This window comes from Myiozetetes cayanensis, unplaced genomic scaffold (assembly GCF_022539395.1).
Source record: "Myiozetetes cayanensis isolate MyiCay16 unplaced genomic scaffold, myiCay2020 scf26, whole genome shotgun sequence".
Classification (NCBI taxonomy): domain Eukaryota; kingdom Metazoa; phylum Chordata; class Aves; order Passeriformes; family Tyrannidae; genus Myiozetetes; species Myiozetetes cayanensis.
Window position 1 is genome coordinate 7,425,555 of NW_026087477.1, and position 18,805 is coordinate 7,444,359.

The 18,805-nt window shown below is 55.9% G+C and overlaps 1 protein-coding gene across 8 annotated transcripts in view; it reads left to right on the forward strand.

Moving 5' to 3' along the window:
* Positions 1–503: 503 nt before the first annotated feature.
* TCF3 (transcription factor 3) overlaps positions 504–18,805 on the forward strand; it is an 80,925-nt gene continuing 62,623 nt past the window's right edge. For all 8 annotated transcript variants that reach the window (XM_050321401.1, XM_050321402.1, XM_050321404.1 and 5 more), the window contains exons 1-3: positions 504–614; positions 2,728–2,829; positions 10,117–10,189. In XM_050321401.1, the coding sequence (XP_050177358.1) occupies positions 2,755–2,829; positions 10,117–10,189 (148 nt within the window). In that variant the 5' untranslated portion in view covers positions 504–614; positions 2,728–2,754. The remainder of the gene's footprint in view (positions 615–2,727; positions 2,830–10,116; positions 10,190–18,805) is intronic.

Here is an 18,805-nt window from a genome sequence, read left to right on the forward strand (position 1 = left end):
CGCTACGAAACATAGTCCCCCCATCCTGGCGATGCCCCCGAAACCCCCGCTCCCCGTCCTGCCGGTCCCGCCGCGACGGCGCCCGCGCCGGTGCCGCGGGGCGCGTAGCGTGGCGAGGGACATCCCCCTTCCCCGCTTCTCCTCCGCCTGTGCGGGCGGCGGAGGGATACGGCGGGGGGCGGGGCGTGAGGACGCGACTCGGCCGGGCGCGGAGGGGGTCGTCAGAGGCGGGCGGGGGGGCGAGGAGGGGGGAGTGTGCGCTGCCGCCGCCGCCGCCGCGGGGGGAGACCATGCGGGGGCCGCGGGTCCGGCGGGCGGGACAGCGGCGGGAGGCGGAGCGGCGGCGGCGGCACCAGGAGCAGCAGCGGCCCCGGCGGCGTTAGGGCCCGGTTGGCGGGGCGGGGCCGCGGGGCGGTCCCGGGGCGCACGCGCCGCCCGGTGCGGGGCGATCGCGCCGCTTTTCTCGCTACATTGTATCCGCCGGCGGCGGAGAACAATAGGCGCCGCCGCCGCCGCCCCCGGCCCTGGGCGCCGCGGCCGCCCCCGCCCCCGCCGCGACCCCCGCGACCCTTCATGCGCTTCCCCTGCCCCCGGGCGCGCCGGGCCTGGAACAGGTAAAAAAAAAAACCATACCCCGAAAATAATAAAAAATTATATATATATATATTTATGTAGATTAATAAAATAATAACCGAAGCCGGCCGCGCCGCCCCCGGCGCTGCGCGGAGTGCGCGTCCCGGGGCTGCCGGCGCTGGGTGGGGGGTCCCGGGGCTGCCGCCCCCTCCCTGCCTCGCTCGGTCCGTGCGGAGCGGGACGGGACGGGACGGGCTCGGCGCTATTGTCCCCTCGGCAAAGTTTGCCGGGCCCGGGGGAAGGGGGGGCGGCAGCGGCGGGGCCGGGGTGGGGGTGTGCGGGGCGGCTGGAAGGGGGTCCGCGGGTCCCCGGCGTGCGGGGGGGGCGGGGGCCGGTCCGCGGTCCTGCTGCGAACTTCGGCAACCCCCTCGCCCCCGGGGGTCTCCGTGCCCCTTCCCGGCTCGGGAGGCTGCACAAGCCGCAGGACCCACCGCGGGGGCGGCTGCTTTGGCTTCTTTGAGCCGCCCGAGGCTGGGAGGGGGTTCGTGGGGGCCGCTGCGGCTTCCTCCGGTCTGGGTGGGGGCTGCCCGCCGTGCCCCCCCCTGCCCACGGCACGGGGGGTGCGGGTGGGGGGCCCTGACCAACTTCACCCACCGTGGGACCCCCGGCCCGGCCCGCGCCTGTCCCGGGACAGCCGAGCCTTTGTCCGGGCTGGGGAGGGGGCGCGGGGGCATCTGCGGCGGGTCCTCAGCCCCGCACCCCCGGGGCTGCTTTGGGGTTAGAAAGTGTGCGTGGGGCATAAATACAAATAAACTCCCCGGGCTGACTTTGGGTTTTGTTCAAGTTGTCCCCCCCCCGGGCGCTTTGAGGGGGCTGCAAAGTGATGCCCCCACCCCCTTGCCCGGCTTCTCCGGGGTCTCGGCTGCCCTGGCCCCACTCAAGGCACCAGGGCAGAAGGTTGGGAAAGTGGCTTTAAAAATACTGACCTGCTGCACTGATGACACTTTAAAAAAGGGCTTTGCAAAAGAAAATAAAAAAGAAAGAAGGTGGTGGGGGAGGAAAGGAATCCCCCGGCTGTTTTTTTCATAGTGGTGAAGGGTTTTTACACGCTGGGCTGATTTCAGTGTTTTTTATAAAACTTCGTTGAAACGTAGTGGCTGAGTCTACAAATGCTTTGGATCACAGAGAGTTTTCTTTTTCTTTCTTTTTTTTTTTAACCTTATGATTAATGAGTTAAATTTATTGGCCAGCTGCCCTTTGTAACCATGAATGAGTTCCTAAAAAAAAAAAAAAAAAAAAAAAAAAAAAAAAAAAAAAGGGAATCTTTTATCTCATCCCAGGCCTCTCTTCCTCCCTCCCAAAGAAATATTTTTCTATCATAGCAAGCTGGCCAAAAAGATCAATCTCCCTTTTGAAAAAAAATAATCTGTAAAATTAGGAAGAATAATATTTACCTATCTTGCAAGGTTGCCTGGAGGGCTTTATTTTTGCAAAACACTCCGAAAACAAAAATTTTTTTTGTTTCCAGTCCCTTTTGGGAGAGCAGAGAGGTTCAGTTCTCACTGAGCACAGCCTGGCTGGGCATCCCCAAACACAGTCCCTGAAAAAGCAGCTGCAGGTGCTCGGCGACCCGAAGGAAAGAGCTGTAACATCAGACTTTTTTTTTTTTTTTTTTTTTTTTTTTTTCCTTCATTTTTTTTCAAACAAAACTAGGCAAGGACAAGAGAGCCTCCTGCGGGGAGCGAGCGTGGGGGAAGGCGAGGGGGCGAGCCGAGCCAGACAAGCGCCTGAGTGATAACTTGCCTGAACCCTTTGATAAATGAGTTGACTTTTTTTTTTTCCCTTTTTCTCCCCCCCCCTCCCAATCCCTTCATTCGCCACACGCCAGGAACAGAATTGGCCCGAACTAGTGGAATTGGCAGCAAAAAACTAACATACAAGTGTGTCTGGTCAATAGAGCGCTTGTTCCTGCCGCTGGGTGCTGTGTGAGGACTCCGACTGTGCTCTCCGAGGAGAGTTGGACGCTGGGGACGCGCTGAGGGCTCCTCTTTGCTCGCCCCCTCAGCTCTGTCTTTTTAAAATATTCATCAATGGGGTGGGTAGTTTGCTCTAGTCATTAAAATATCTCTCTCCCCTCCCCCTCGCTTTCTCCAGGACTGCCACTGTTGAGTCTGTGGGAATATGAATCAGCAGCAGCAGAGAATGGCTGCAGTTGGGACAGACAAAGAGCTCAGTGACCTGCTGGACTTCAGTATGGTGAGCGAGCGCGGCCGGGGGGCTCGGCAGGCCCCGGGGCTCTGCCGGGGCTGGGAGCTGCACAGGGGAGGAAATGTGAGCCTGTAAATTGGACATGATGGGTTTCAGATGTGCCGTGTTTGTGTGCGTGCACATGTGCTGCAACTTGTTTATTTTCAAGTTAAAGCAAAGCCTCTGCCCCTCCTCTCCCCCCTCCCTCTCCCCCCCTCAAACGTGTGTTGTTTCCTCGCAGGGAGCTCAGAGAGGTTTTTTTTTCTGGATGGGAAATTTTGGGGGAATTAACGGAGTTGTGTGTTCTCTGTTTAAATGCTCACTGGGTGACTGTTTCTGCAGCCATGCAGAGATGTAACTTCAGTAGCTGATTAATCAAGCTTTTTTCCTCTCCCCAGATCCAGACTATTAAACTTTTGCTCCCACAGGTTATTTTGTCACAGTTTGAAACGTGTCCAAGCTCTCCAGCGCGTTATTTTTGCAGGAGTTGGACACTTGTGTTCCCCATGCTCCGCTCCTCTGTATCCTGGAAACCTGGAGCTGCCTTTAGAAGCTGTTTATTTTCAAAGAAACGGGACCTATAGAGTTCCCCCCGAAGGGTGGGCACAGCTCAGAGGGAGGAGAAGTCCCTTTGGTGACGGCAGAGGGGGGTCAGTCCCTGGCATGTCCCGTGTGGCGCTGCCAGCGCTGCCACCTCTCCTTGGCAGGTGACTCGTGGAGGGCAGAGCTGGTGTTGGAAAGCAAACAACTGTCTGTTGGGTTCCTCTGTTGTGTGCTGCACCCTCATGGCACTTGGAGTGTGTGCCTTGCTGTTTAGATAAGCAAACGTGCTGCAGAGATAGAAACAACAGCTCCAGGAGGAGGAATGGCCGGGGGTGTCACGGCCGTGGGCCTGGGCTGGCCTGGGTCACCCAGCCCACGGCCCTGCTGGGCTGGATTTCCTGCCCCTTGGAGAAGGGAGGGAAGGTGGTGGCAGAACTGAGGTCACCTGCAGTCCTGGTGACACCTGTGACACCTGTGGGTGTGCTGAGGCTCATCTGCTTTTCTGCCCTGAGGTTCAGCAGTGGGACATAAACCTTTTTGTACAGCGGAGGTTTGTACCTGTTGGTGCTGGTGGGGAGGGTCTCTCAGCCCTCACAAGAGCAATTCTCCTGCTGGAGAGGCCCAGTTCTCCCAGCTTCACCCCTCTGTTGGGAGGCTGGTTCTGTGAATTCACCAGTGGTGGAACTTTTGCAGTGGGGTGTTTTACAGGGGCTGCAGTGAGAGTATCCCTGTAAAACCAGGAATCAGGTCAGGGCTTGCTGGGGAGCAGTGTGTGGTTGTTTGTCCCTCTCAGAGGTCCTGCAGGTTGGCAGGAGCCCTGGGGCTTTCCATCCCCTGCACTGGGAGTTTTGAACTGCACTTTGGGTCAGTAACCCAGAATCTGCTCCTTGGCTGGGGCTGCTTTGCTTTTTCTCCCCCTTGGAAAAAAATCCAACCCCACTCACCATTTAGAGCTTCAAAAAAACCCCAAAAACCCAAGACCTTTTCAAACCTAACGAACCATCCTCATTTGCATGCTCAGATCTGTATTCCCTGGAGGGGTCCTGACCTGTCCCCTCTGTACACAAATGTTCCTGTCCTTGAAGATGAATCCACTCCAAATCTGGGTTTGGATTCAATGCTTTTACACTGGTGCAAACCTGGGAAGGACCAGGACTCGTCCTGTGTTGGGGTAAGGCTCGTCCAGCAGCGCCGGGGGCGGCTGCTCTTGCAGCATCAGGGCCTGCAAATGTCATTTGCCAGCAAATGATTCGGAGACATTCCCTCCAGGATCAGTTGGCCGATGGGCTCCGACGCAGCCTGGCCCGGAGCCAGCTCTGTTTCACAAACCCTCATCTCCACACACCCTTCTCCCGAGTTTGCATAAAGGGAATGTTAACATCTCTCCTCCAGGACGAGTAGCTGAAGTGGAAAAGCTTCCTAGACTGTCCATGGTGGGTCTGTCAAAGAGGCTCCCCCAGGATTCGCTCTTTCTGTGTCCTTGGGATGCGGGATTTTTGTCCACAAAGCTCCCCCTTCCAAGTATATTTATATTTTAATTTGAATAAACAGGAGTGGAGCATCAGTTCTGCAGTCCTCTCCAGGAGAGGAGATGGGAGGGAAATCTAGAGATATTCAGAGCAGCTGGAAGCATTTGCTCCAGATCAGTATTTGGATTGCTTTTTTTCTAGGGAAAATGTGCTCAGCCCCAGTAGCCTGTGGTCCAGCCCTGCGCTGTGGGAATTTTGAGATTTGGCCATAATGGGTTTGCATGGTCTGCCCTGAGTTCCTGGGCCATTAAATGCCAGGGTTGTGTGAGATGCTATAAGTTGGACTTACAGTCCTGTTAATAAATAATACCATTGCATAGATCCTGAGCTGCCCCAGAGCTTTGTGCCAGTGCAATTTGCCAAGAGGGCAAAACCCAAGGGATGTTCTGTAAGTGAGCTGGAACCAAAGGCCCAGCAATGCAGCCTCGTGGCTGCTTTGGGGTGTGCATGGCAGCACGCTTCCCTCTACCCTTGAACAAATTGCCTTTTATGATTGCCCCAAAGTGCAGGTAATTTGTAAGCTTGCCTTCACCGCTGCTCCCTGGCAGCCGGCCAGGACGGGCTGGCAAATCTGGAGAAGAGCTTTCCAGAAAGCATCCTGCACATACACCCGAGTGGGCAGCTCAGCCCATTGGTTAGGCTGGGCTTTGGGGGCTGCCAGGCTTTGCAGGTCAGTCTGGCAGGTGCAGGAGCTGCCCTTGGCCTGTGCTTGTGGGAGATGATGGATCGTGAGGACTTGGATGTTAAGGAATGGTTCTTCCCCCAGAGGGTGGTGGGCACTGCCCAGGCTCCCCAGGGCAGTGGGCACAGCCCCAAGGCTGCCAGAGCTCCAGGAGCGTTTGGACAACGCTCTGAGGGACAGGGGGGGATTGTTGGGGTGTCCTGGGCAGGACCAGGAGTTGGGCTGGATGAGCCCTGTGGGTCCCTCCCAGCTCGGGACATTCTACTATTCTGTGACTTGTGGTTGTTGGTTATCCCAGGCAGTGTGCCATCTCTGCCAGTGCTGGTGCGCTGTGGGAAGGTGTGGGTGGGTATCCTGGCTGGGCTGGGATGCTCCAAGGGCAGGGGCACCCCCGGGCACGGCCGAGCTGGGGCAGAGCAGCCCCAGGAGGGTCTGTCGGTGCCGCCGAGCGCCTGCGGAGCCGGAGAGCGGCAGCGGCTCGGTGCCAGCCGGGGGCTCTGGCAGGAGCGAGATGCTGTTAACAGCCATGATTATTAGCAGAGTATTAACCATATGCTGCGGGGAGGCTGCTGTCAGAGGGGGTTTCTGGCTCGATGAGACGGTGCAGGGTGGGCAGGGGCCTGAGCAGTCGCACAGGACCTGCCAGTTCATTTCCCCACACGCGGCTGCTCCCGCCGCGCTCCGGCCCCCGTGGCTTCAGCCGTGGAACCGGGGTAGGAATGCCTGACTGTTGGCAGCAAGCAGGGCTCGAGCAGCTCCTCCTGCCCTGCTGGAGGATGCTGAAGCTGTGCCCTGCTCCAACCAAGGCCCAGTGCCTGCCTTTCCATGATAAACCTCTCACTTTTGTTCAGAGGGGAGCAGTTGTAAAGTTCGACTTCACGCCGCAGTGGGCGTTTGGGGCCGTAGTCAGGAAGGTCTGTCTTAAGTGAACACATATAAAATGTCCTGCTGGCAGTGGTTTTTGAGCCGAATTCCCTCTTCTCCCCAGATTAACAGCTGGATACTTTCCACGCTGCAAAACAGATTTCAGGTTTGGAGTTCAGGCTTGAGGTTGGGTCAGCCTGGAGTTCAAGAGGTGGGAGAGGGGAGAAAATGAAAACTGATTGAATTTGAGAAGCGATGCGCTGGTAGCAGTGCACAGTAAATGAAATGCTTCTTGATGTTCCTTGTGTCTGGCAAATTCTCTTTCTTGCCTATGAGTTTGCTCATGTTGAGAGTTTGGGGTGTCTTGGCTATAACCTCCCTGGGGGAAGGGTGCAGGCGTTTGGATCCTGCCACGTGCTGGATTTGCCCCGGGAGAAGTGGATGGAGAATAAATCCTTTGGGAGGGGTGGAAATTGAGCTACAAGGGTATGCAGAAGTTGTCAGCTCTCAGGGAGGCTGGAGGTAGGACCTGAGAAACCAAATACAGCGACTTAAGATGGGGGATTTTACATAACCGTTTCAATCTACATTATTCAAATCTAACAAAGGCCGAGTAATGACCCAATTACAACCCTTGAGAGCTCCTGTCTGGGTCCCTCCTCAGTGCCTGGGTCCCTCTGTAGGTGCCAGCTCTGGTTCATCTCCTCCCTGCCCCCCCCTCCTCCCGTTTATTTTTAAAGCAGCATTTTAAAAGCAGAAAGGAAATTTGCAGTGGGTGGATGAACTTTGCCTGTGAGCGACACGCGCCAGCGAGGGCAGGCGCCACTTCACGTATGACTTGTGCTGGCTCCTCGGGGCTGCAGCCCACACCACAGTGGAAAAAGGAGCTGGGAGCAAGAAAAAAACCACCCCAAAACACTTCCTGGGGCTGCCAAGTGATAAATGTGGAGGGGTAACCCGGGGTTCCCCCCTGCTCCATCACCCTGCTTTGAGGGCTGGAGCTGTGCCAGGGGGGTTGGGAAGGATCTCAGGGAAAGGTTCTTCCCCCAGAGGGTGGTGGGCACTGCCCAGGCTCCCCAGGGCAGTGGGCACGGCCCCAAGGCTGCCAGAGCTCCAGGAGCGTTTGGACAACGCTCTGAGGGACAGGGGGGATTGTTGGGGTGTCCTGGGCCAGGAGTTGGCATGGATGATCCCTGTGGGTTCCTCCCAACTCCCAATTCCATGATTCTGTGCCTTGGCATCCCCACTTGCCCTGGTGCAGGAAGGGGTCTGTGACTCCTAAATCCCTTGTGGGGAGGGAGAGCAGGAAGGTGTTGCATCAGCCTCAAAACACCTCTGAAAGCAGGTGGAGGAGGGGAGGGAATCCCCGGGGATGTGGGGGTGTTTTGGGGACATGGGGGGTGATGGGGATCACCAGGGGGTGGGGGGGACCCACCTCCTGTTCTGCAGAAGCAGAAGGCTCTGGGTGCAGAGTGGAACAAGGCTGTTCATTTTCTCCACTCGTGTTTGGTGCTCAAACCTTGGGTTTTTCAGCCTCAGCAAGTGCTGAGCAGAAATGCTCATGAAAAGGAGCCAGCGGTGCCTTGGGGTTTAATTTTTTTTTTATTTCTATTTCTTTTTTTTCTATTTCTATTTTTTTTTTATTTTTATTTCTTTTTTTGGGTGCCTGGGTTCATCGTGCATCCCTTCCCCCCATGCTTGCACATACAGACCTGCCCCTTGGAAAGGGGGATTTCTAAGCACTTCATCCTCTTCCCTACCTTAAGAGCAGGGAGTGAGCACAGGCCGGGTGGGATCAGCCCCGTAAATTCCAGTAGTTTTTTGGAGGTCTTTGCAGAAACCACCCCCTGCCCTGCAAGGGAAGCCCTTGCAGCAGTGCAGGGAGGAAGGCTGGCCGCAACCTTCGGTGTGTCAGGGTTTGTTTTTATTTTCTAGCCCAACTTCCTGAGGAAACAAGTGCCATCTGACGGTGGGGCTGCTGGGCCGCCCCAAATCCCTCTGGAGCCCCTCGGGTGGGCAGCAGGGGCTCCCTTCTTGGGGCACCTCCACAGTGGGGGCTCCGTGGGCAGCCAGGTGTGGGCAGGTGCTGGCAGCAGTGCCAGGATGCTTAAACACTGTTTACCCCTTTATTTAAATCCATATACAGAACATCTACACACCCCGTGCATGCATATACATGATCCCAAATTTGTGCTCTTTATGAATGGCAGTTGGTTCCTTAACTGCTTTCTTTGCATCTCCACCACATTTTAACTGGTTTTTGTTGGGTTTTTTTGTGTTGTGTTTTTCTTTTTTTTTTTTTTCTCCCCAGCATTTGTGAAAACAAAGCTGGGCAGACGGCTCTGCACAAAGGAATGTTTCTGACCACAGCCAGACATCAGCTATGTCAGGGCATGAAACGCTGCCTTTCTGTAGGCTCTTGTGCCATTACATTGTTTAATCTTCAAAGCATTAAAACTTTTGAGTTACTCAGACATTACAAAGCTAAAAATAATAAAAATTCAAATGACTTGGTGGTGAAAGTATCTTGAGTAGAAAAAGGATATTAAAATGTTAATTCACTAAACGTTTTCCCACCGGTTGTTTTATTGGCTGGAGCTCCATTTGTGTGGAGGGGAATTAGTTTTCTTTTCTGCTGCACGCAGGTGCATGTAAATTATTAAATAACAGCTTCTGAAACTCTCCCAACTTTTATTAAAAATATTTATACAGGTTAGGTGACGAGGTGTGCAGTATTTTTGAGGAAGCTCCTGGCAGGAGGAACTCAGTTGTGATACTGGAGCTGCAGCAATAGAGCAAACAAGTCCCCAGAGCGACTAATACCCTAAAACAGGTTGATTTTTGAAACCTTTGCCCTTGGAGTAGCTTCTCCCCCCCAGACCCCGAGGCTGGGCTGGGTCCTGGGGCTGCTGGACCCCCGAAGCAGCGGGGTGGGAGCTGTTCTGGGGGGTGGGAACTGCTCTGGGGGGTGGGAGGGCTCATCCCGCGGAGCTGGCGCCGAGGTCGGGCATCGTCGGCTCCCGGGGCTGAGTCATCTCTGCCTGTGCCAACCAGACCCACGGGCAGCCCACGTCCTGCCCAGGCACTGTGTGTGTCCAGAGAGACTGGGAGCTGGGCTGGGGAGGGATGAGATGAGCTTTTTTGGGGTGCTGCAGTGCCGTTATCCTGCTGGGTGTTTGTGAATGGGAGGGCCTCGGTGAGCAAGTTAGGGAAGAAGCTGCTGGGTTTGACCACAGCAGTGATGCTCCTTGGCAGGTTTTTAGTTGCACCCAAGGAGGCAGGCACGCTGTGGACACAGGAGCATCACAGAATCACAGGGTAGGCTGAGTTGGACCCACGAGGATCATCGAGTCCAGCTCCTGTCCCTGCTCAGGACCATCCCCAGGAGTCACACCGTGTGCCTGGGAGCATTGTCCAAACGCTTCTTGAGCTCTGGCCTGGTGCTGTGAGCCCTTCTCTGTGGTCAGGTTGTGTGTGTTAGTGCAGAGCTGCTCTGCTGCCCCTGCTGCAGCTGATGGATGGAGCAGGGACACAGGGAGAGGGAAGTTTTTTGCATCAGTAAAGTGCTCCTCTTCCCCCTTTCCTCCCCCAATCTGACCCCTTTGCAGCAGCACAGTAAAACTAACAGACTGAAATCTCTTTTCTCTTCCCTTCTCTCTCATCTTCTTGTTTTTCTAGATGTTTCCCCTGCCAGTGGCTAATGGAAAAAACAGACCCACGACCCTAGCGAGCACTCAGTTTGGAGGATCAGGTACTGTCATCTTACTTTTTTTTTCTTTTCTCCCTAAATACCATAACGATTCTCGCCATAAATTTGTGTTTGGTTCCAGAGACACTGAAGGAGGGGTTGGTGTAGTTTTGTTATGTGTTTTTCTGGTGATGGAAATCTGCTGCTGTTTCTCTGGGTGATTTTCTTGTTGCTTCGTGTGTCTCCCGGTGGGCAAAGCTGCTCTTGCTGATCTGTCTCACGTTAAGAAGTTGCTGCCTGAGCTGGAGATTGTTGTCCCACCACTCCAGGATCCTGGGAGCAGACAATCAGGACTGTTCTCTAAGCTGCTTAGACGTGTCTGCACTGCCCTGGAAGACTTTTGCTGCCCCTTTTTTTGAAGACATTGTGATGGTTCATTCCTGGGGCTCTGGTGCAGTTTGGGCTCCTCACAGTCCCTCCAGAGGCTCCCTGGTTGGGATCTCGGCATTCCCAAAGGGATCTTGTGAAGCCCTCCTGGCTGGATGCTTCCAGGGTGCCAAGAGGGGGCCAGGGGTGCCAACACCCAAGGGCTTTGGGAGCAGGGCAGCTCTGGGGAGGAGGGGGCAGGCGATCTGGGTGTGACAGGAGACTCTGCAGGGTGTGTGGCTTCAGGTGTCTGATGGGAAATGTGCTGCTCCTGGCTTTGAGGCTGAAGTGGAGAATTCCTGGGCAGTGCTGTGCTGGGTTTTTGATGCCTGAGGAAGCTGCTCTGTGTGGGGCTCACACGGCCCCTGGCACGTGGGAGGTTCGTTCATCTGCCCTTCTTGCTGAACACCTTGTGGATGGTTAAAACTCAACCATCTCTACCATGGGCCAACTCCAGCTGTCCAGGGAAACCCCTGGTCACATGGAACAGGCATGCTGTGACATCCTGGAGGTTTCTGGAGAGCACCTTTGATGCCCCACAGTGTGTTGTGGGGCACTGGGGAACCTGCAGCAGCAGGATGGGGGGCCCTGCCCTGCCCTGCCCTGCCTTGCTCGTGCCCTCTTTGACCAGGGAAATGTGCTGCTTTGGGGTTGAGCTGCTTAGCTGCATGTCAAGATGGTTTTGAGCAAACACTTTTCCAGGGAGGGAAGCTGTTGAGTGGGCTGGAGGAAACTGGAGGGGGGAAAACTCTCGGGTTAACCCAGATGGAAGCCGAGCTCTCCAGCGAGCGTTCCTTGCGCGACTTCTGCTGTTAAAATAATCCACAAAAGACGTGCTCCACGCTGCGGGGGGACAAGAGCAACGGCATTCATGTGCTTCCTGCTCAGAGCCTGGCCTGGCTGCCGGGCCTGTGGTGCTGGCCAGGAGCAGAGGCACAGCCGGACCCCCCCGCTTGGCTCGGCAGCCGCCAGAACGACACCGAATCTTTGAATGTCCCTCCCTCCCCTCCTCCCCTTCTTTTCTTTCGGGTGAGTGAAAGGTAACGTTGACACCACCCTTCCTCTGGGCTGCTGCTCTCTGAGGCTGCCTGCGAGCAGCTCCTGGGAGCAGAGCGCTGGTGTTATACAACGGCGCTGGAGGACGTTGCACAATCCCCGCTGTCCCGCTCGTGGACTCTGCCAAGGCTCCCTCGTCCTGCCATGAGCATCCTGGGGTGGGAATTCGGCTCGGGGAAGGGTTTTGCTCCAGCAGCAGAGTTATCCCTCGGACAGCCGTCCTTGGCCTCTCCTCAGAGCGGGGGACACGTTCCATTTGTGCGTTGGCTTTGTGGCTTCTCGCTGTGCCTGAGTCTTTGGCTCTTTGCTGGTGGGATGAATAGTGCAGGGAGGCATCAGTGAGATGCTCCATGCACAGGGCTGTGCTCTGCTTGGTAGAAGGATCTGAAGAGTCTAAGCGAGGTCCTAGATAGTGGCAAGTGGTTGTTTTCACAGTTTGTTGATGTTCTGGCTTTGTTCACTAATAGTCAGCAAGGTGCAATCAGGTGCTGGTTAGAATCATAAAATCATGGAGTTCCACCCCCTGCCATGCCTTCCAGTACATCAGGTTGCTCCAAGCCCAGTCCAGCCTGGCCCTGATCATCCCCAAAGGCAGTTCATCCCCAAAGGCAGTTCATCCTCAAAGACATACCCAGCCAGCCAGCTCAAAATTTGATTTGAAGTCAAACCTTCACGAACCCTGCTGTGGTCAGAGGGTGAAAAGCAGATGGTCCTTGGATTTGGGGACCTGGCCTTACTGAGGGAGCAGAGTGTCTCGCAGCCAAGCCATAATCTGGACCTGGAGATTAGCTCCCTAAGTCTTGCCATGCAGCAAGGCCAAGGCTTCATCTTTAATGTGCCTCATGTGTTTCGAGCCCTCCTGCTCAGTCAGGGCCAGGCCACCAATAAAGGCAGAGCAGCATTTCCCCTCCACTGCCACCTCTGCCCAGAAAGGAGAAGCAAACACTGATTTGTGTAAGTCTGAGCTCAGTGCTGTGCACCCCAGTGCCAGGGTCTCATCCTTTGTGCTCATTATACTGGGCCCAGAATAATAAACTGGTGTTGTCCTGCGTGCCAGAAAAATTGGTGTGTCATTCCCTCTGTCCACACAGGATGGGATCCCATCACTGGGTTGATGGCATTGGGGCTGGACATGGGAATTCATGGCTCCCACTCTCCACCCCCTCCTGGTGGAAACCCTGGAGCAGTGTGTAGCTTTTCTGACTTTTCCCCTCCAGAGGAGCTGTTACCTCGAGGTTCTTTTCTCCCCAGGGCAGGTGAGGAGTGAAGAGAGCAAGGCACTGACTGATCACTCCCCTCCAAAACTTGCCAAAGTGAGGTTCTTGCTTCCAAAGCCCAACTGGTAAATATGATTCTGATTACTGCCCTGCCCAAGCTGCCCGTGGCCCTTTGGCCAAAGGGGAACCTGTTATCCCCTCCCAGGCCAGAAAAACCCAAATTGTTCGTGCAAACCCCCCAGCCTCGAGGTCCCTTCGCTCTCCCATTTGCCTCCTGCTTTTATTTTAAGCTCTTGCCACCGTTTCCCTCGTCTCTGTCCTCAAATGCCCCGGGGAGGAACTGCTTTCGCTCCCCCGCCGCACGGACAATTCAGCACCTCCGCTCTGCCTTTTCTTGGCAAGGAGAAACCCAACAATTGCCACGAGGATGGAGCTGACGTCACGCAGCCCGTGTCTGCGGCATTTATAGCACATATAGGTCACGGTGGGAAGTTGGTCTTCCTGGGGCTTGGAGCTGCAAGCCCGTGTTTTCCAGCCCAGGCCCTGGGGCGTTCAGGGTTTTATTTTGGCCGGGTCACCCCCCCTTGGCCCGTTGTGCCTCTTGTCCTGCCCTCAGAGGCAGCGGTTGTGCCGGCCCCTCCCCGAGCTGTTTGTTGTTTGCAGTAGCAAAAAAAGTCGTAAAGGATTCATCTGAGTGGCACCCATCGCCCTCCTCAAAGCTGCCTCGGGCAGGATTTCGGGATTTCGCCTGGAAGTGACCGCTTGGGTGGACGTGGGGACAGCAGGAGTGTCAGGAGGCAGCGAGGTCAGGCTGTGCTGGGGTGGCTGCTGAGCTTTGGCAGGGTTGGTGTGGGCAAGGCTGAGCCTTCGCCCCAGCGAAGGAGTTTGGGCTCCGCGGGGCAGGGGGATAAACCCAAGGCACGAAGCTGTGCGAGTGAACTCATCTCCTGCAGCAGCACAGGAGCAGCACTTCCAGCTGGGGGTAGTGTGGAGGGCGTTCAGCCATCTCACTCCACAGCCCAAATGGTGTGGGGTGCCAGGACTGGGTCCTGTTGGAACAGGAGCCCACAGGTCTTCTGCTCACAGACAGCAGATAAAACCTCTGCTGAAAAATAGGGGGGTTTTGCCTTTTAAGTAAGCTAATTCACCATTAAATGCCTTTTTCTTCTTGCTTTGTGCCCAAGTGAGCTCCTTTGCTTGGGCTCTCTGATGGCTTTGGGGTAGAGTCCCCTCCTGGCCTGTGCTGTGATTCCCACCCCCAAAATTTGTTGTGTCCTTTCTTGCTCGTGAGCTGAGGCTGCTCGTGGGGGAATTGCTTTGATCGGGGGAAGTTCATCACGTACATTTGAAGCTGGCTGAGCAGGGAGTTTTTCAAAGAGTTACAAGCTGGTGCATGTAACAAATTTTAAGTTATAGTCTGGTGAACAAAGCAAATGGATTCTCCCCGGAGGGAGGCGAGCCCAGATCCCCTTTGAAAGGCGCTTTAAACAACGCTCAAACTTGGATACCTGTGGCAACAGCACTGAAAGTCATAAATTCTCTGAAAGCTGGGGTTGTCTCTGTAAATTGGTGCTGTGGGGGAGCTGTTTGAAGGTTTAATTAGTTACTGTGTGCAGGCAGCCCTGCGTTAGGAAGCCCCGAGCGGGCCGGGCAGGATCTGGTGCCCTGGTGGGAGCAGGATGGTGCTGGGCTCCACTCTGCTCCTGGGGCTGGGGGGGGCTGGCAGTGAAACCATGGAAGGTGGGGCTGGGAAGAGCCAAGCACAGCCTTCCTGTTGCCATGCTGTCAGCAGCCGAGTCTCGGGCTGCAGAAACCCGTTTGCAACCGTTTTCCATAGTGAGGAAAAGCGGGAGCTTTTATTAGCAAGGCTGTATCACGTTTTCCTACAAACTGCCTCGAGTTCCCACGTGTTTTGCTTGTGCTGAGGTGGGGAGTGCTGGGCTCCACTTGCTATTTTGGTGGATGATGAGAGGCAGACGTGGAGTGTGCAGTAGATGGGGCTTGGTGTTTCGAGCTGGCACTTCCCGTGGCAGTCCAGGCTCGGTGTTCGCATGGGGGGCGCGCGTGGGACGGTCCAGCTGCCACCAAACACAGAGCCACCACCACAAAAGAGGGCAGAGCAGGAAAGTTCACTCGCCAGCCCCTTGGTGTGACCATTTCAGCTTCAAAGGAAATGTTGCTGTTGAGCAGTTATCAAAGGAAATCAAAGGAGAGCTGGGGCTGTTCAGACAGGAGCAGAGAAGGATACAGGGAGACCCTGGAGCCTCTTCCAGCACCTGAAGGGGCTCCAGGAGAGCTGGAGAGGGACTTTGGACAAGGGGTGGAGGCACAGGACAAGGGGAATGACTTTAAGCTGAAGGAGGGTCAGGTTTAGGTGGGATATTGGGAAGGAATTGTTGGCTGTGAGGGTGGGGAGGCCCTGGCACAGGTTGCCCAGAGAAGCTGTGGCTGCCCCTGGATCCCTGGAAGTGTCAAAGGCCAGGTTGGATGGGGCTTGGAGCAACCTGGGGTAGTGGAAGGTGTCCCTGCCCATGGCAGGGGGTGAAACTGGATGGGCTTGAAGTTCCCTTCCAACCCAAACCACTCCATGATTCTCTGGAGAAGCCTGGCCATGGGCAGGTCAAGCTTGCAAGGCTGTGAGGTCTCATTAGCCTGGAAGGAGACAGTCCCTGCAGCCCCCATTGCTCTCCACCACTCTGGAGCATTTCCATTCCTGCTGCTGGCAGAGCCCACTCCTGGGGTGTAGGAAGATGCTGCCAGGTACGCCAGGGACACCCTCAGGATGCTGCAGTCCTGACTTTTCCAGTATCAAAGCCTGGAGGACTTTCAGTGAGGTTCATCTCCCACGTGCTAGTCGGGCTCTCTGCTTTGGTTTAGTCTTTGCCTTTGGGAAGCTCCTGTTCTTCTCCCTCTCCCCTTTCTGCTCCCTGTTTCTCCCGTGGGGTGCATCCCATTAACCAGGATCCAGAAAGCAGGGTTCTCTGCTGGACACAGGAGGAGTGAGGTGGGGAAGGGAAGGAGCAGGGTGACCATGCTGTGGGGGTGCCCTGGCAGCAGCTCAGCTGGGGAGAGGCAAATATAACCCAATCCCTGTCTTGGTGTGTTTCTGACTTCAGGGGCTAAGGGGTGCCTGTTTTCAGGGGAAGATATTTTTGGGGGTTCTTTTGAGTTTTTTCATTCATCTCCCACCCTGGAGAAGAGTCCTCCTGACTGGATTTGACATTTTGAACTAGGAAAGAGCACAGAGAGTGCTGGGGGGTGCCAGAGCTGCACTGAGAGAAGTGACAGCTTTTGTTTAGAAACTGCCAATTTGCCACAGACCTTGTTTAAGCACAGTTTTAACTTTGCCAGAATTGCTGAAGCAGTGCAGTGCTCTCTCTTCCTGGCAGAGCTCTTTCCTTCCTTTGATGAGGCAATTCCTACCAGTGGAGCTGTGCCTGCTGGAGGGGCTGGGATGGGATCAGTGTCTTATGTAAAAATCACGTGCCTGGGCTGAGACTGAGGTGAAGCTGGGCTTGGTGTGCACCTTCTGTGTGTCCAAAGAACAGCTACAAGCCCCAGCACCTGCTTGTCTTCTAATGAGGGGAGCTGCTGGGTAGTAACTAATGAGTAAAGAGAGTGGGTTCACATCAGATATTGGGAAGAAATCCTTCCCTGTGAGGGTGGGGAGGCCCTGGCACAGGTTGCCCAGAGCAGCTGTGGCTGCCCCTGGATCCCTGGAAGTGTCCAAGGCCAGGTTGGACAGGGCTTGGAGCAGCCTGGGCTAGTGGAAGGTGTCCCTGCCCATGGCAGGGGGTGGAACGGGATGAGCTTTAATGTCCCTCCCAGCCCAAACCCTTCCTTGATTCTGTGAATTCCCTGCTGTCACTGCCCTGTTCATCCTGCTCTCTCCCCACTGCCAGGTCTCAGTGTGGGTGCTCTCCAGAAGGCAGCACACTGGGATTTGGTGCTGGATGCAGCAGCTCTGCCTCAGCCCACCCCAAATCCCGCGCTGCCCGAGCGGCGCGTGCCGGCTCAGCCTCCCGGCTCGAGGCCTCCACGCTTGTTGTGCCCTTTCCAAAGGAGAGAGATGGCTTTGGAAGGGGCCCAGCAGGCCTGGCAGGCGTTTCTGCTGGACCTCAGTGCTGCTAATTTCCAATGCTGCATGCCCTGTGGGGTGCCCTGCTCCAGCACGTGTCCCGCGTGTGACCAGCTCCTCGGCCTCGTGCACCTCCCCTTGTTCATCTTTTTGTGCAGTGAGACTCAAATTGCAATTATTATTATTATTATTAGTGTTATTATTTTGAGACAACAAACGGGCATCTTCAAGGGGTGGATTTAAAGCCAAGTGGTGTTTTGATGCTCTGGGGAGCTTCCTCTCTCACCTGGCACCAACCCCTCCGATGTTAACACAGCTGAAGGATGTGCCACTCATGCATTTCTCAGCTCACCAGCACCCAAAGGCACCAGTGCAGGTGAGGTTTTCAGTGCTCTTCTAACATAAGGGAGGGAGACCTGGGAGCCCCTTGCAGGGCCTAAAGGGGCTCCAGGAGAGCTTGGAGGGACTTTGGACAAGGGATGGAGGGTCAGGACACAGGGAATGACTTCCCAGTGCCAGAGGGCAGGGTGAGATGGGAGATTGGGAGAGATTGTTCCCTGTGAGGGTGGGCAGGCCCTGGCACAGGTTGCCCAGAGCAGCTGTGACTGCCCCATCCCTGGAAGTGTCCAAGGCCAGGTTGGACGGGGCTTGGAGCAGCCTGGGCTGGTGGAAGGTGTCCCTGTCCATGCCAGGGGGTGGCACTGGATGGGCTTTAAGGTCCCTTCCAACTCAAACCATTCCATGGTTCTATCTGCCTGCTGGATTCCCAGCTGTGTGGGTCAGGATTATCCTGCCTTCTCCCAGCACCTCCAAAGAGCTGAGAGCACAGCAGGAAGGTGTTATCCCAGAGACTCCGAGGAAGGGCACCCACCTGGCCCTGTGTGGTGGTGATGAGACCTGGGCAGCCTCAGGGCTGGGTGCTGGTGTGTCCCTGGCACATTCCCAGGCTGCCAGCCCAGCTGGATCCGTGCAGGTGCCTCAGTGTGATCAGCTTGGGAAGCGAGGATGGACCGTGACCCACTTGGTGTCCCTTCCTCCCGAGGGCAGGCGGAGGGGCAGGCGCTGAGCTCTGCTCTGGGACCAGGGACAGGAGCCAGGGAAGGGCTGGAGCTGTGCCAGGGGGGTTGGGATGGATCTCAGGGAAAGGTTCTTCCCCCAGAGGGTGGTGGGCACTGCCCAGGCTCCCCAGGGCAGTGGGCACGGCCCCAAGGCTGCCAGAGCTCCAGGAGCGTTTGGACAACGCTCTGAGGGACATGGGGGGGATTGTTGGGGTGTCCTGGGCAGGGCCAGGAGTTGGACTGGATGATCCTTGTGGGTCCCTTCCAGCTCAGGATATCCCAGGATTCTGTGATTCCCAGAAGTGGGCAGCTCAGAGCCCCACAGACCCTGAGATGGTGTGTTGTCCTGACTGCAGGTGCCTGGTGGTGCCCGGGGCTGCCAGAGGAGGGAATGCACATTAAGAAAGTGGGGCTTTTCCAGAGGCTGTGGCATCAGGAGTCGGTGCCTGTGTGCCCCCCAGGCAGAGCCCAGCTGGTGTGGAGCACATCTCACTGCGTGATCTGGAGCCCCCTCTGCCAGGAGGTCCCCAAACACTTGGCAAGCCCCGATTAGCACATTACCTCAAACAAATTGAGCCGTGTGTGCACGGAGGGGAGAGAGGTGCTGCACTCCTTCGGCGCTGACTTAAAGTTTAATTAATTTTGTTGCCAAATGAGGCATGAAATACAGTGTGAAATACGCCGTGGTGCTGAATGTGTAATTATTCGGGGGACTGGGAGCTCTGAGGATCAGGGATCACCTGAGGCAAGGCGGGCACAGAGCTCTCATGGCCCTGAAACGTGTGTGAGTGTGACAGCAGAGGGGGGCACACACAGGGGACAGACCCCCCAGCTCTGTCCTCTC